We start from the raw sequence: 17,317 nt of genomic DNA, 5'->3' as shown, positions 1-17,317 counted from the left end.
TTTTCTTCCATGTTTAGCCTTTGTGAACCTTAATTTATGTAAACAGTCTTGAAGGCAAAAAAAAAAAAAAAAAAAAAAAAAAAAAAAAGAAGAAAGTAATCCGTGGCACTGTTTTGTTCAACAGAAATATTTATTTGGAACCACATCATCTCCAGTAGTTAGGAAAGGAACAGAAATTCCAGAATGCTTCCTCATGATTTCTTAAAATTTCTTTCTAAATCTCTAATAAATTAATGCAAATATAAAACCACATCACCACCATATGTACGTCATTTTCTCTGCCTCAGAGAGGAAAATGAGAAATGGCGATTTTTTTTTTTTTTAGAGTGTTTTCAAAAAATTATTTTGACAGTATGTTAATCTAAATTCAACACTATAACCAGAGTGTTTCAATCTGGCTAATGAAAAGAGCAAAGTGAAGAGAAGCAAGGAAGGTATGTATTTATTAGTTTATTATTTATTGAAGTAGTCCAACTGGGAATAAGTTCAAGCTCTGGGGCTGGCCACACAAAAGAATTTCCCAAGATACCCTGACACATAAAGTCCAAACACATCTCCACATTATATCCATGCCTGAGCAACAGCCTCAGCATCATGTCACCATTCAAAGAATACCAAATGCACTGGGGAAATGCGTATCATTAAGCAACAAAATTAGCAGTTGACATCTGCTCCATAATATAGGAGTAGCTTTAGAATTCCATGGCTGTCACTGCTATGAGAACAAAGTTTAAAGGATCCTTGTTTGGATTTGCTCCTGCTTTGAGCAATATTTTGGTGCAAAGAATCTCATTATTAAAAACAGCACAACAAAGTGCAGGCTGTCTTCTGTCATCATAAGTATTTGAAATTAAGTGTTCAGACAAGAGAGTGTTGACATCCAAACCATTTTCAATGACAAGCTCTAGACACTGGTTCTGGCTGTCTACAGCAGAATGAACAGTGCTTGACCCACTTTCCTGGATTAAAGTTTGGGACGTGGCTATAATGAGATACTTCCCGCCCCTAAAAAACAGTCAACAAAACTAGGCAGGTGTAACTTCCTTACAGGAAGAAAATAACCCTCACCTATTTATGTTCTTAGTTACCACCTAGACATCTTACAAAAGATCAAAACACAGAAACACCAGTTTTGAGCACCGTCAAATAAGATGTGTTTAATTTGTTTCTGTGGTTTTCACTTAATTCTAAGAAGCATGTTTTGCATTTTGCTTTGTTTATGCTAAAAATAAAAGATAATTAAATCTAATGTAACACAGGTACTTCTGAAATAGAAATGTACATAAATATACGTTTGCAAGTTTACTACAGACATCTTTGATGTAACCTTGTACCACATTGTTTCTTAGAGAAAATGTGAAGTCCATGCTCATACTCACAGGTGATGCCCCTCATAAGCCACTTTGTGTATGGGAAGCAGTCCTGCCTCACCAGCACATTGCCACTTCCTTCCAAAAGCAGAGCTATGCAGCCTAGACCATGTCCTCCAACTGGTACACAATCATCTGCTAAGGCCTTGCCATGTCCACCTCAAAAGAGGATACAGAACTTACCAAAATAAGAGGTGTACAGACACAAGTTCAAGTGCTCGCCTGAGCGGACTCTGCTTTGACTGTAAGCATTACAAGTGAGGACTTTCAAACCACCATATTTCAAATATACTTCATTAATTAATACCAATATAATTCCATATGTGGAAGGAAAGGTAGGAGTGAGGGAGGGATGGAGTGGAGTAAAGAGAAACATAGAAGGGCAAGAAGAGCACGTATAGCAATTTCTCCTTGACTGAAATGGATTGCTTTCAACTCTGCCACTCCTCCCACAGGCACTTACAGAAACATGTAAGCATCACTCCAATCCAGCAGAAAGACTCACATGTGCTTCCTTTCCTTTTAGCTAATTTCCTCTTTTTTTCCTAAAAGACCTCAGCACTCAAGGCAAGATGTATACCAGTGCCCTCAGCACTCAGGCAAGATGTATACCAGTGCAGAGGTGAATTTCTCTTTTTCTGACTACATATCATTATGATTAAGATGCTCCAGCACATCACAGAGACCACATTCAGCCGTAACCCCCAATGGTGTTACTCAGTATTTGTCCTTAATGTTAACATTTCTATCATTCTTCAGAACGTCAGCAATGTCTTTGCATCTCTTTTTTGCAGCTTCTTGCACTGTTGACCAATGAGCTTCTCTTTGTAATTTATGGTTTTGGGATAAACACCCTTTTCCAGGATCATTTGCACATTTTCCACAAAGCCAGTTTTTGCTGCCAAAGTTAGTGCTGTTTTCCATTGCATGTTTTTTATTGCCACATTGATTCATAAGATGCTAGAGGTAAGAAAGTGAAAAACAAGAAAATAAAATAAAGCACAAGGCTGTTAACACATACACATATATCAGAAATCCTTAAATGCCAGGTTTTTATTAAAAGCATTTGTAATATGTTAACCTAACAGTACTGCCAAACACACTGAATACTGAATAGTAATTGTTGCTTTGTCTGTAAGCTTCTGAACAAAATGTTAAAAATGGTCCAATTTATTTGCTGGTGTAAACTGATGCAATTTTTCCAAAACCAGAAAATTTGCTGGAACATTTAAACAACACAAGGAAGATGCTCCATGGAGGACTTGATCATACTTCTTTTAGCTAACAGTTCTAGCCCGTTGGTATCTTCATTATTCTATGTTTCTTCATTGTTCCCTTTATCTTATGGGGCATTTTAATCTTTCCTGCCATCTAAAGTGACTTCAAGTACTTGTGGAATTGGCCGAACTGCAACCTCGTGCAGCAGAAACCACTCTCTTTGATCAGTTTCCTTCAAAGCATATGTCAGGTTCTTGAAGCCCAGATACTTGACCTTACACACTTGAACAGATAAATGTGATGCAGTTGAAAAAATAGTATGCTAAAAGCTCAGATTTGCAAAGGGACTATTTTATTTAATTTTAGGGTGTGGTTTTTGTTTTGGTTTGTTTTTTGTTTGTTTCTTGGTTTTGTTCTGTCTTCATCCCAGGACACCTTGCTCCATGGATGTTACAATTTTCCCATTGTTCTCACTAGGTGATACAATGAAATGGTCTCATCTCATGTCATTATCTCTTTTAATGGTCCTTAATATGCTAAAACCGCCCAAAACAAACCCCAAACACTCACAAATATTGTTTTATCTTTATACTGCCAAAGCACAGTCTATTAAGGAAGAAAAAGGTCTTTGGACTCCCTGCACTATTTCTGCAGTTGTGAAGTTTAGTGGACATTCACATGAGTTTGGTACACAAGGTCAGGCAATGGTCAAGCCATGCCAGCTATTATTTTCAAGGTGTGAGAGTCATTGAAATGCTCAGTGGATTAGTAACAGAGTATGTCAAACCTTTTAACTGTAGTCATCAACTTAATTCAGTCTGTTCATATCACCAACTGTAACTGTGGCTTATGTTCACTAAGCTTTTTCCTCATGATATCACATCAACCAACCATCTTACTAGTAAATTCTCATTATAACTGGAAGGTTGGGAATTTTGCCTGTTACAACATCTTCTAGGTTTTTGAACTGTAAAATGCAGTCTTTATATGTTGTAAAACACACAGAAAGAAAAATGCTTTAAGTTAATATATCTTGTATCTACCTAGGTTTTTCCAAATGAGCTTTGAATTTTGATAGTTTCTCTGTTTGATTCAATCTTAGTGGCTTAACACATGTGTCCTGTTGGATCTTTTTTTATTTTTTATTTTTAAACTACTACTTCCACAATTTGTGCAGTCATGTGCTCTTTCTATCACACTGAACACTTATCATCCTCAAAATGTTGCACAAATATTACACAGTTATACTAACTCCCTGTTGTATGTTTGTCATAGATCATGATTCTAGTCATCCTGCAAACAGAGAAGGAACATTGGAAATGGTATTTGGAAGAAATCTTCTAGAACTTATTTTCAAGGGGAAGTGTTAATCAACTTTCTCTTCAGACTAGTTTCTGCATTGCTCTTGTAAGCACTAAGTCACTCGAAGTACCATAGCCAATATTATAATCCCATCCACAACTACCTTACTAGTTAGTATATTATGATAAAGCTTGCAAACCAAAATTAAATCAGTAAGGGCTTACATTTAGATTGACTCAGAAACTGACTGACTAAAGGTCTCTTGGATTCAGACTCCCACATAATACAGTCTCTCACTTCTTTCAATGTGTACTGGAATCATGGTCTGGGTTTTCAACTGCAAGAAAAGAAATTTGAAGGAAGATGTTTGAAATCTCTGCGTCAATCCCATTTTCTCTGATGGAGAAAATATACAACTTGGGTCTTGAGTGCCATCATTGAACACAAAAAAAAAAAAAAAAAAAAAAGAAGTCCAAGAATAATAAAAGAATATTCACTAATACATTTTCATTTGGGGCTTAGAAAAAAAGACCTTCATGTTGTTCATAAAGGACAAGATTTTCTGAAGGTTCTCTTCTCTGTCCCTTTCTATTGTGTCCATAGTCAAGGTTTCAGCATAACAGGCCAAAAGAAGATTTAACACAGTAGTTAGACTGTTCAACTGCTCATCACAATGTGGACATGTACCACTCTCCCTCATCTCTTGTGGGCAATACACTCCATTGACAGGCAGAAGAATTCTGAGGCAAGATTCTTTAATGCATTTTTCCTCTCATTTTCATTAACACTTCTCAAATTCTGATGGCACCTTAAAAGCTTCCATCATTTAACTCACAAATACACTCTTGTTATGAACACCCACAAACCTTTTAGAGAGCAAAGATAAAATCTCTCCCGGACTAGCAGTTTCAGAAGTATACATCAATGAACATAACTGCAACCTCAACCTGCCATCAGCTAAAAGGAAAATACATTTTAGAGCACATTAATATCTTGTTGGCAGCTAAGAGGTGCTCCTAATGGAACAGTTAATTTACGTGAGTTAATTTATTATGGAAAAATATGTAACATTCATAATCTTATTTCCTCCACAACTGCTTTAAGACAAAAGTTACCTTCCCCTTTTCCCCACCTTTCATTTTGAAAACCCTCTATCTGAAGATTTTAAGCCATTGATAAAACTTTTTTTTAATGAATCAAGATCACCCTATTGGATCCACATAGAGGGGCCTTCATGCCCTGCCAGCCTTACTGAAGTTGCTGTCCTTAGGAAAGTTGAGAATTATTATATTCCAGCCCATCATATTATATTTACTCCAGAGCCTGAATGAAAAAGGCTCCTGAAGATTTACACAGGCCTTAGATCAGACCCTCACACTGCAAACTCTCCAGAAAAAAAAGTCAGTTTAGTGTATTAAAAAGACTTTTTAGCAATGTTCACATATGGTCTACTCATGCCAGATGATCAACATGCTCCCAACATTAGTGTTTCCGGAAGAGTTAGGAACACTAAGCAAGATAGATTTTAGTAATAAAATCCTTTTATTTTCATTAGAGTGTATTTCCTTTCTATTGCTCCTTTCTCTCCAAAAGATCAGAGGAATTAAATAAAACCAGTTTAGAGGCCACCACAGAAAATTTTCTCTGGTTATGCAGTTTCCATACCCAAAACTTTCTCCTGCTTTGCTACGCTCCCCTGAGTGATTTCACCACAGGCACCAAAAACTCTCGAACACAAACTTAACCAGAAAGGTCTCAGATGAGCAGTGTTTCAAAATTGCTGTGTGTACTATTTGCAAATGATCTCATCCCACAAAAGTTCACATACTGTAAAATGGGAAAGTTGGTTCAAAGCAAGTAACTGTGGCAGGGTAGAGTCAGAGTAAGGCAAAGAGCTCCCCACAGCTCTGCACACGCTGCCAAGGGTCTACACGTGCTCCGGGAGCCTGATTTGCTCCATCACTGCTGGTAATACACTGTGCTGAGCCGACAAGGTCTGACCAAAGCAAGGATGTTCCACAAGGATCACAGGGGAGCAAAACAGCATGGCTGGTACACTGAGAAGCAACAGAAACATCGCTGCTCCATTACGTGATGTGGCAATGAAAAGGCTAAAAAGCTCAGCAGGAAAATCTTCTTCCATTCACCCTTGGCAGACCCACACACTAGATCACTGGAAACAATTGCAAACCCTTACTCTATATTTTTATATTACAAAGAACATTCTCCTTAAAAAAACCTTTTGAGTAGCCTGATACTTTTCTGATACTTTTTATATTCATACCTGAAAAACTAGATATTGCTTCTTGATGTTGTACTTAGAAAAAATGTTTTTTCTCTCTAAATTGCTGTTTTCTCATTAGAAAAAATATGAACTACTTCCTAATCATGGAAGTTTGTATCTTTCCTTGGAAAGAAGTGTATCAAGCATTTATTTCTTTTAAACACATAAAGTTATGTGAGAGTTAGTGTTATTCTAATTTCTTATCCTTAAAATAGACTAGACAATCTTAGCTTTACTCTTTAAATAGAAGGCCCTTAGGCATGCACAGAGGTTATTCATAGCAATAAAATAACTACTAGCAATCTAAATTTGGACTCAGAGTCTCAAGTATTAAGTTTTTAAACTATTTCTCTGCTAGTTTAATTGGCCAGCATAGCACAGTCTCACCATTTCAACCCATTATCTTGCCAGTGCTGCTCTGGGGCCTGAATTTTGAACAGCCAGGAACAGTGCCCTGCAAGCTGAGGTGTCCTGTGATACTTCTAAAATTAAATACGCAGTTGCTAGATAAATTAAGGTCTGACCTTGTACAACTGTAACATAAGCAGACTCGACCCTCAGGAAAGTATTACACATGACTTCTCTAAAATCTCATCAAATGTAACACGAGGTCTGGGGATATAAGATTATCTGTGTCCCCATTGGTTAAACAACTCCCATTAAGAAAATTAATTATTTGCCAATTATTCTCAAGCACTACATTAACAACACATGGGAGCATATTTACATAAATCACAACAAATTTGAGAAGGTTTAGCCTTCAACTAGCTGCAGATCCCACCATGTTACATCACCAAACACCCACCTCTCTCTCTGAGGCTGACATGATGCAAAGCTTTATAGATTCAATGGCAGACAATTACAGTACTTATTTAACTAGTTTAATAACTTGAAGCTGGACAAAGAAGCAGGAAGCATGGCACCACAGACAGCAGTGATGAAAATACTGAATAATCCCAGAGTAAGATCAAGAACAGCAGTACCCAGCATGCCAAACCCAGCAAGCCAAACCCAGGCACAGGATGAGGAAGAAGCTGGAAACAACACGGATTCAAAATCTGTGTTTTTCTGGTTTTAACCAATAAGTTATCCTTTTTACCATAATGAACAGACAATAAGGGCATACAACAAATTAAAAAACCCCCAAACTTCCATCTTGTCTTTAATTGTTCTAATGAAATTAAATTTTACAGTGAACTCTTCCATGACTTTCGACTCACTTGCATTTATAGAACCATAAAAGTGTAAGCTTAACTAAGGCACTACATGCATTTCAATCTTTGCATGTGAGATCAACCAAAACATTTAATGATGATAAATAATATTCACTGCAACTTCTTTGGCCAGTGGGATCTAACTAAAGGTGGCATGCCCCTAAAGAACCCCAGTATAACAGAAGCAGACAGAAACAATGCTGAGATCCTGTCCTACTGCTGGCTAGGAGATTATATGAAGAGAGATATATTCTTATCTAATTAAAAAATGAAAAATATGTATTTATAGTATATATCAAGAACACAAATATTGTAATTATTTACTTTCAGTTCTTTCATTTCCTTTACATAACCAGGACACCATCAGAATTAGTAAATATCCACATTACAAACATGGTATTGTTTTGATTTTCAGATATTTTAATAACATTATGGATTGTGCATGAAGTGCCTGATTCCACTCATACATAATTACTAGATATAAATCATCAATTATGTTTTCTGCAGAATAAATAAGTTGTTGTTGTACATATACCACATCACACGGCAATTTGAGATATAATACCACGAGATAAACTCATTGGTGAGACAAACAGGGAACGAAGAGCTGTAGCAAGGCCTTCTTAGGTTACCTACATACTGAATATTAACACATAGGATACTAGTCCTAACAGAATCACCAGTGTAAAACAAATAATAAATAAACTGTGAAATGCTATGTGGGTGGTTTGGGTTTTTTTTCTGTTTGTTTGTTTTCAAAGTCAGTGTTGACTGTACACTGATAATTCTTTATAGGTTCCAGTGTTGTTGTATTTTAAAATAAATCATGTATTGAAATGGGATTTGACCATTTTGGAGAATTTCCCACAGTACCAGTTTGAGATCGATTTTCCTCAACAAGGCCGGCTGTTTTTCCCATTGTTAGGATGTGGCAAGGACTCCTGCACGCTTAGGCTGTCTGGACAGTCACTCAAAACTACTGCTGGAACAACGCTGACCGCGTTAAAGGATCTCCAGCGCAGAACCACCTGTGCTGTGCTCTGTTAGTGCCACCAGGACACTGGTCATCTGGTTGGACCATCGGAGAGACGGGGAAAATACAGGGCTGGGCCAATAAAGAGAAAGGCAGGACCTTTTAAAGACTGGCATTTTGGAAAGAGAAAGAATTTCAGCACCTAGGCAAGAAACTCCAGCTCTTTGATGCAATTGCTAAGAACACAAACCCTGAACACTGATATAAGCTGTATTAGCCACTTTGCTTTAGTTGCACATTGTTTTATCAAAGCACTGGCTTCCAGAGAGAAATCAGATATTATAAACTCAGCTGGTGGAGTATGCCTACTAGTTATTAAAAACAGGAGCTCAAGAGCAGGACAAAGGAAATATAAAGAAAGACTTGTCCAGAATAAGATACAAACTTACAACATAATTAGCGTAAAGTACGACTATGCAAAAGTCACGCTTTAAGTTAGCAACTAAGCATAAGACTTAACAGAGAGAAGATGATACAGAGGGAAGATGATCTTCAAATGAACATCATGTTCACCTCTACCAATAATTTAAACTGTCTTTTCATTGCTCTTTTGTCCCACTGTCTCTATGTCAAGGTCCTTAATTAAGTTCCCTATTGTCTATTTTCTGCCTAGTTCTGTTTCAGGGCGGTTTTTGCTTCCCGGAGCGCTCCCACGTCCGGACACGCTCCCACCGGGCCGACTCCACCGCGGCCCCTCCCACAGCGGCCCCGGCGCACGCGCACTGCTGCCGCCCCGCCGGCCGGGGCCGCTGCGGCGCATGCGCAGCCCGGCGCCCTCCGCTGCGTCCTCTGAGGGCGCCGCGAGCGCGGCCATGGCGGGGGCGCTGAGGAAGGTGAGGCGGTGCCGAGGGCCTCGAGCCGCGTCCTGCTCCTGCGCGGGGCCGGCATTTCTGGGGGAGGGCAAGGAGTGCCGCAGCCGTGGGGTGAGAGAGAGCGGCCACCCTGCGAGGGAAAGGCCCCGGGCAGCGCAGGGCCTGGGTCGCCTCCCCGGCAGCCGGGGGCGGCTGAGCCGGGGGCACCGGAGCTGCCCCAGCAGCTGCTTGGTGCGCATCACACATACCGGTCGAAGGAAGGGATTGTCCCGCTCTGCTCTGCACTGGGGCGGCCTTACCTTGAGTGTTTTGATCATTGCGATCTGAGAAAGGTACTAAGCTGTTAGTGAGCATCCAAAGGAGGGCGACGGAGATGGTGAAGGGCTTGTAGGGGAAGCCCTGTGAGGAGCGCCTGAGGTCATTGGTCTGCTTAGCCTGGAGAAGAGGAGGCTGAGGGGACGCCGCACTGCAGTTACAGAGGAGGGGCAGACTCTGATCTGTGTGGTGACCAGTGACAGAACCCGAGGGAATGGCCTGAAGTTCTGTCAGGGAGGTTTAGGTTGGATGTTAGAAAAAGGTTCTTCACCCAAAGAGTGGTTGGGCACTGAACAGGCTCCCCAGGGCAGTGGTCACAGCACCAGACAGAATCACAGGTCACAGCCTGACAGAATTCAGGAAGTTTTTGGACAGTGCTCTTGGGCACATGGTGTGACCCCTGGGAGCCATGCTGTGCAGGGCAGGAGTTGGACTGGATGATCCTTGTGGGTCCCTTCCAACTCAGGATATTTTATGATTCTGATTCTGGTAAGGTGAGCTGCTCCCTCGTGGAGTACTGGAACTCTGGGATAATGGGCATTGGCAGGAGGTAGGGCTGGTGTCATGGAGTGGTCCCTGTCGGGTGTATATTGAGTCAAAACAAAATAATTAGTGTGGAAATGGATGCTTAGCTGTGTTAAGTATATTTATGCTCTCTCTGCAGACCACTGGACTTGTAGGATTGGCTGTAGCTGAGAACCCTCATGAGGTACATAACATGTCTCTTTCTGTAGTAATGGAAACTCTCTGTGAGCTCTAAGGTTTTTGTGATGTGTTTGCATATGTAGGTATGCAGTGCCAGCTTAACGAAGTAATTAAAATAGTCCACTGTGATAAAGGTTTAATGCATGTCATTATAAGTTAGTTTACACATGTACTTTCTGTGGCATGCACTGATTTCAAAAACCTCTGTAGTATAAGTATCTTTATGAACCAATATTTGACTTCTTTCATCAGTAATGCCAAAACAAAGTACTCTTTGAATTCAGTTCTATTCATAATTACAGTTCCTGCTTCGCAGGCAAAAAGATTTTTGCTGCTTTGCTGGGTAAGCAAGAATTGAAATACCTTGTACTAAAGGGATAGCCTAGTCTTAGATGATAGAGAGTAGCCATGTGCAAAGCCACACCAAGGCCCTGGGATGGAATACTTCAGTGGTACTCGGAAGCTGCATTGGGTGGTTCTCCTAGCAATATGTGGCTTTCTTTTTACCTCCTCAGGCTCAGTAGTGTAAGTATGTTTGTCACATCAGGCTTATTCAGGGGGCATTAGCTTTGAAACAACTTCAGGGATTTTTTTAAGTTCTCCACTTTGAAATTTCTTATACAGCAATTCTACTTAAAAAATGCCTTTGACTCCAATACTTAAGAATGCTGTAAAAAAGAACCCTTGAAAAAATCACTACTGTTTGGTGGAAATTATTTAGCTCAGTCTACAGCCTTGTCACCTTCTGGGTGAACTTAGTACATTTTAGGTTTTTTTCAGCAACTTAAAGCTAAGAGTAAAGTACTGGACAAGGGTTTAGTTGAAGTTCAGATTCTTTGCCAATCTTCTTTTTGTTTCCTGTTTTTTCTTCCTTGTACTTCTTTTAGTATTCTGCTTCTATTTCTTTTTTTTTCCTGTAGGACATCCATTCCTTGTCAGGTAGATACAATTACCCAGTACAAAAGTGTGAATTTATTTACCACAATATGTCCTTTATCCCTGCATTTAAATCCAGCAAGAAAAGTTTCAGATTTAATTTAAATCTATGTGTTACTCAGAACTTTGCACGAGGAAAAGTGACAAAAAAACCTCCATTTATAATCGCTGTATCTACTCAAGTAAATTTTCAGTATGATGGGTTAGACATGAATTTGCCTTTTTTTTCTTTTTTTTTTTTTTAAGAGCACTTTATGGCCTTTACTGTTTTTTTCATTTTGCATCAAGTGTGTTCAGATTGCAACTGTCTTTATTTTTTCATGGTTTTTTTTAGTTTTGAGGAATGTGACAGCAGTAGTTTTTTTCAGTCCTGAGAAATCCCTGATTTACCCAAGATGGAGTTCAGTGGCTCAGACTTAATTATGTTGATCATACACTTCTGGATTGAATACCATGTTTTGTGTATAGATAGTAGCCTAGTAGGTTTGGTAGGACAAGAAGTTCAATAATTGCAGTTGTGTATTTTAACCGTGTCTTGTGATCACTTCAGCGCCTGCGAATACTGTACACAAAAATCCTTGGTGTCCTGGAAAACATTCCCAAAGATGCAGCTTACAGGAAATACACCGAGCAGATTGTAAATGAGCGATTTGATTTGGTGAAAAAGGTAAGTACAGTGCTAATTCATTAATGCTGCACATAAAAAAATCATAGAAAAGTGATTTTGGAGTGCCTGGCTGTTTCTCAGGTGCACATGTAACTTTCAGATGTCAGTTCAGAAACAATTGAAGTATCAAGGTTATTGACTAGGATATTTTGATGGCATATGAAAAGGAATTGTTAATTTCCTGGTGATGTTTTGTGAAAATTAGAAGCAAACATAGGTTTTTTTGAAAGATTCATAGAAAAGTGGTAATCTTTACACACTTGCACAAAAAAAAATATGTGCTCTTGCCAGTGTAGTATCTTAGCATAATCCTTGCCTTCAATATTCATGACCACTTTTTATTGCATTAAACTCTGCAATACTGTTATTGTGTGTTTAGGTGATAATTGAAAGCTTGCATATAATTCTGTAAAAATCTAAGAACAAGACTTTTTTCCACGATAAAAACGAAAGCCTTTATCTGCTAATACTTCTTTGGAGTCAGTAAATAGCATTCATTCTTTGTATGTATCATTGAGTGTTTGATGTTTGCTTCTCAGTAACAAATGAGTGTGAGATTTCTTTGATAATGTAAAATGATATAAGCCAGCTGATTTAATAGTAGTTCTGAGAAGGACTGGAGTGTGATCTGGTTAAATTATTGTTTTCATGCTTTTCATGGGCTTTCTACTCTCACTGAAACATTTTATTGTTTGTATTTGAACACACAGGAGTCTGATGTGCAAAAACTACAGGACAAACTGAACAGTGGTCAGATAGAAGAAGTCATTGTACAGGTAAAGAGGGGAAATTTGAGATGAAGTACAGATGTGGCAGTGTTTTTTAATGCTCCTTGGGCTAAGCTTTTGTTCAGCAAATTGGAAGTTTTGTGTATCTTCCTTTGCTGCAAAACAGTCAAACAGAAGAAAAACCCCTGAAAACAAATTGTCATGTAGTGATGGGATGGCCTTGCTAAAACCTAACAAATTAACAACTGTTTCTTGCATTATGCTTACAGATATGCATGTATACCTACACTGTTTCTTTCAGAGTCTAAATCAGTGAAAAGGGCAGAAGAGGATTGAATAATATTGGGGGAAATCCAAACCAAGTGGAAAATACCATGAAGTTGTCATTGGGAATGTCTCACTGAACAGAATGGCTGTTTGGGTGTTTAGGGGTGATGGGATTAAAAAAAAAAAAAACCAAAAAAAACCCAAAAGCATACAGTTCCTGTGATGTTTATAGGTGAAATTTGTGGTGATCTGTGATCATGATAGATAGTGACATCACTGAGGTAATTAACTGACATAGAGGTAATTTAATATTTTGGCAATTGTATAATATTTAAGACTTTGTGTATGGTGTTTATTAACAGGCTGAAAATGAGCTGTCCCTGGCAAGAAAAATGATACAGTGGAAACCATGGGAGCCTCTAGTTGAAGAACCTCCTTCTGATCAGTGGAGATGGCCAATATAATTTTCAAAATGGTGTGACCTCTTGAAAGTAAAAAGAAAAAATTAATTATTAACCTATTGTTACTGACAGTTGTCTTTAAATTAAAGATAATTAAAATAATCATTAAAATATATTTTGTCCACTTACATTTAGCAATCTAAAGGCTGCTGCCAATTTCTTGGAAAATGGTTTTAAGAAAATTCTTTCTGGCATTCCTACAACCTTTTGTTTCTTTAAATTTTTGCATTTTATATTAATAGGGTACTTGTGCCTTATGTTGAGTTGTTTTTATAATCTGTATTTGTATGTTAAAAAGACAGATATTGTAGGCCACTTAAAATCAAAATCCAAGTTGTAGAAGATGACTTTGTCCCACCTTTGGCTGTGTATTTTTGCTACCCCCTGACAGGGTCTTAGTGACCATGCAGATACTGCAGTGAGGGGCTTCCCAAAAAGAACAGGAGTTTAGGTGTCAGCTGAATCCCTGTCCTGAACTGGCTGACCCTGCTGCCCACATAACTAAACACTATTTCTGGCTTCTGGGAGGTACTGGGAAGATGGGAGAGGTGAGGGGGAGAAAGAAGACTGCTACTGACGTTGATGGCAGCAACAGGTTTCTTGTTAACAGGTAGGTTACCATACTTGGCATAACACCTGTGGCACAAACCTTGGGATTGGGATCTTAAGGAGATGTCGTGTAGACCTGTATTGATTCACATCTTGAGTGTTACATGTTGCAGTAAATGGGGTGACAACAGGCTGGCTACCGGTCACCAGCTGGGTCCCGCAGGGCTCCATCTTAGGCCCAGTGCTCTTCAGTATGTTCACTAACGACTTAGATGCAGGACAAGAAGGGATACTCAGTAAATTTGCTGATGACACTACTTTGGGAGCAGCTGTTGGCTCCCTCAGAAGCAGAGGCCTTGCGGCAAGACGTCAACAGATTACAGAGATGGGCCATCAGCATATCAAGTTAAAGAAACAAATGCTGGATTCTGTGCCTGGGATGGGGCAACCCTGGATGTAGCAACAGACTGAGGAATGAGATACTGGAAAGTAGCGCTGCAGAAAGAGACCTGGGGTTCTGTCAGTGGCAAGTTGAATGTGAGTCAGCAGTGCCCTGGCAGCCAGGAGGGCCAGCCATGTCCTGGGGGGCATCAGGCACAGCATGGCCAGCAGGGCAAGGGAGGGGATTGTCCTGCTCTGCTCTGAGCTGGGATGGCCTCACCTTGAGTGCTGGGGCAGTTTAGGGCACCACAAGAAAGATAAAGAGCTTTTAGAGAGTGTCCAAATGAGGGCCAGGAAGCTGGTGAAGGGCCTTGAGGGGCAGCCATATGAGGACTGGCTGAGGTCAGTGGACAGACTGTGGCCTGTTCAGTCTGGAGCAGAGGAGATTGAGGAGAGACCTCATTGTGGTCTTCCACATTGTCACATGGGAAAGTGGAAGAGCAGGGACTCATCTCTGGTGACCAGTGACAGGACCCAAGGGAACAGCATGAAGCTGTATCATGAGGGGTCCAGGTTTGCTATTAGGAAATGTTTTTCAGCCACAGGGATTAGCTCAGTTGTTAAAACTTGGGGCAAATCACATCAGGGTACGTGTTCAGCCCCTGCATGGGCTGTTCATTTAAGAGTTGGACTTGATGCTCCCTTGCAGGTTCCTTCCAACTCAGAATATTCTGTGATGTGGGAACTCAGGATATTCTATGATTCTTTTGTAAGCTTTTGTTCAGAGATTTAATCTTAAATCCCAATTAAAATATCCAAACTAGATCTAAGGGCACTGTGCAGGTTTGCCTTTACTGATGTTTTTTTCAAGACCATTAGCAACATTCCTGCAAGTTTAAAGACAGGAATACAGCTATATCACAAAAATCTGCAGTTTAATAAGCATTTGCATGTGCACTACTTACACAACATACTTGGTCATAGCTGTTTTTTCATCGTTTTTAGGTTTATAAATTTACTTGTGACATCATTATTATAAATGATTAATTACAAATTTATATCATATTTTATGCAATGGTATTGGGGGGTAGGTCAATAGAAGAGAAAAACAGTATTCCCAACGTATTCACTCCAGAAGCTATTTTCACTGCATTCTTTAGCACTGGATTCCCCCCCCCAACTATTATTACTATAATTACAGAAATTTTTAGATTTTGAAAATTAAAAAAGTGAAAAATACTTAGTTTCATTGTTTGAAGGATTTTTCAGTCTTGACCAAGGTAGAAGCTGGTCTTTTCCTAAGTAAAACCACTAGATGGCATTCCAGAAGAGGACTTCGTTAACAAACACAATTTTCACATGAGAAATATTAAGGGATTACAGACTTGAATGAGGGCCAGTGCTGTCACATGAGTAATGAAAATTAATGGATTTTGGTAATAAGTATTGAGCTCACCTGAGAGGAATCAAAATAATGTAAACTAAAAAATGTAAAAACCCACAACAAACAAAGTCTAGAATAAATGAGAGTAGCATGAAATACTGGAGGTGGGGGGGAAGGAAGTTTGCCAGAATATGGTAGCAACTATCGGAATTCCTTCTATTATTCCATACCTGAGACATTTGCTGAACTCTTTTCTTGTTCAGTTATTTTCTCTACTTCTAAAGATGTATTTGTCATGTGATTTAAAACAGCTGTTCTATAAGCTCATTAATTGTGCTCCAAGGAGTTTTTTTTCATGTCCCACCGCTGCTGAAATTTGATACATGGCCTTTTAAAACTGAATTTCACAAAAAAAAACATACTCTTATCCTTTCACCAATATACATCTGTGTCCTCCATACAGGTCCTAATTTTTTCCAAGAGGAATATGCTAGGAAGGTATAATTTGAAGGCTAACTAGTGATTTTGCTTGAGTTTTCTCCTTTAATTGTTGAAAATAGATGATGATGCAAATAATTTTATAATCTGTTGTAATATGGTAAGGTAAATCGCTGCAAGCTGTACAGTTAACAAACTTTATATCTTTAAAACACTTTGAGATCATCTGATTGAAGTCATGTGAATAAAAATGTAGTTTATCTGCAAGGATGGGACCTAGCAGAGACAGAGGCTGTTAGACCAGAAAAACAACTTTCCCATGGTGAGAGCAGAGCAAATACTGAGGTTTTTGCAATTCCTAACCTGCCATCTGTGCTGCTTAACCTATCACGAGTGGCTGTGTTCTGAACCTGAAACCAAAACCAATAGGAGATGAGTGAAAGCTGCTTTTTTTTTTTTATTATTATTATTATTATTATTTAATATTCAAAGCTTATATGCTATTTCATTAGCATGTAATTTGTATTTCTTATTTCAAGTTGCAATGAAAAATCATTGCAACTTGAAAATGAGCTTGAATGTTTAATCAACTACACAACAGTGACAAAGTGACACAAATGACAGTATCTTTCTATAGGATTAATGGTGATCCTATTCTGGGAGTTCAAACAAGGTTTTAGATAAAACAGCATTAGTAGTAGTAATGGGAAATTTCTGTCCTTTAGATGCGGAGCAGGCCCACATTCAAGTGCCAAACAATGTCTGGGAAACATGGTAACAATGATCATGGCATACAACTATTGAGTATACATTTGAATTCAATGCCTGCTGAAAGGCTTTTTTTTTTTTTTTTTTCAGGATTCTCCTGGAGTTGCAACACAGAACTGTGTATTGCACATCTGAAAGTTGTGTGATGTGACTGTCCACTCAGTTTTCTTACAGCATGCTGAAAACATTTGCAGGAGTTGTGTCAGAAATGGCACCTCAAACACCAGGAAATCCAATTTCGTATGGTTTTCATTCTGATTTGCAAGTGTTTAATTTCCAGTTAACAGCCTCAGTCCTCACGCCACGGACCCTCCAGGGAGAGCAGCACGATTAGGCACAACCTAACATGTCCTGGGGAGGCACTGCCACACAGCTCGGAAGTGATCGTGTGCGGCACGAACGGTGCCGACACTCACACACAGCGCCCTTTCTCGATATCCAGCACTTCTGGAGGTTTAGTGCAACTTCTGCCATTATCCACAGCA

At 39.2% G+C, this 17,317-nt stretch overlaps 2 protein-coding genes across 2 annotated transcripts; one reads left to right on the top strand and one right to left on the bottom strand.

Annotated features, from left to right (window-relative positions):
* Positions 1 to 398: 398 nt before the first annotated feature.
* ASB15 (ankyrin repeat and SOCS box containing 15) lies at positions 399 to 9,181 on the bottom strand. Its single transcript, XM_041471477.1, is given in 6 exon segments — positions 399 to 639; positions 641 to 710; positions 713 to 1,005; positions 1,380 to 1,434; positions 1,437 to 1,529; positions 9,076 to 9,181. Coding segments are annotated over 6 exon segments (858 nt in total).
* NDUFA5 (NADH:ubiquinone oxidoreductase subunit A5) lies at positions 9,142 to 13,425 on the top strand. Its single transcript, XM_041471452.1, has 5 exons — positions 9,142 to 9,254; positions 10,213 to 10,257; positions 11,740 to 11,856; positions 12,567 to 12,632; positions 13,214 to 13,425. The coding sequence occupies exons 1-5, from the start codon at positions 9,180 to 9,182 to the stop codon at positions 13,313 to 13,315; spliced, it is 405 nt and encodes a 134-aa protein (XP_041327386.1). The 5' UTR covers positions 9,142 to 9,179; the 3' UTR covers positions 13,316 to 13,425.
* The last annotated feature ends 3,892 nt before the right edge of the window (positions 13,426 to 17,317 follow it).

Source organism: Pyrgilauda ruficollis, unplaced genomic scaffold (genome assembly GCF_017590135.1).
Source record: "Pyrgilauda ruficollis isolate IOZ18807 unplaced genomic scaffold, ASM1759013v1 scaffold27, whole genome shotgun sequence".
NCBI lineage: Eukaryota > Metazoa > Chordata > Aves > Passeriformes > Passeridae > Pyrgilauda > Pyrgilauda ruficollis.
The sequence above is the reverse complement of the archived record's forward strand: the minus strand, read 5'-3'. Positions and strand labels throughout refer to the sequence as shown.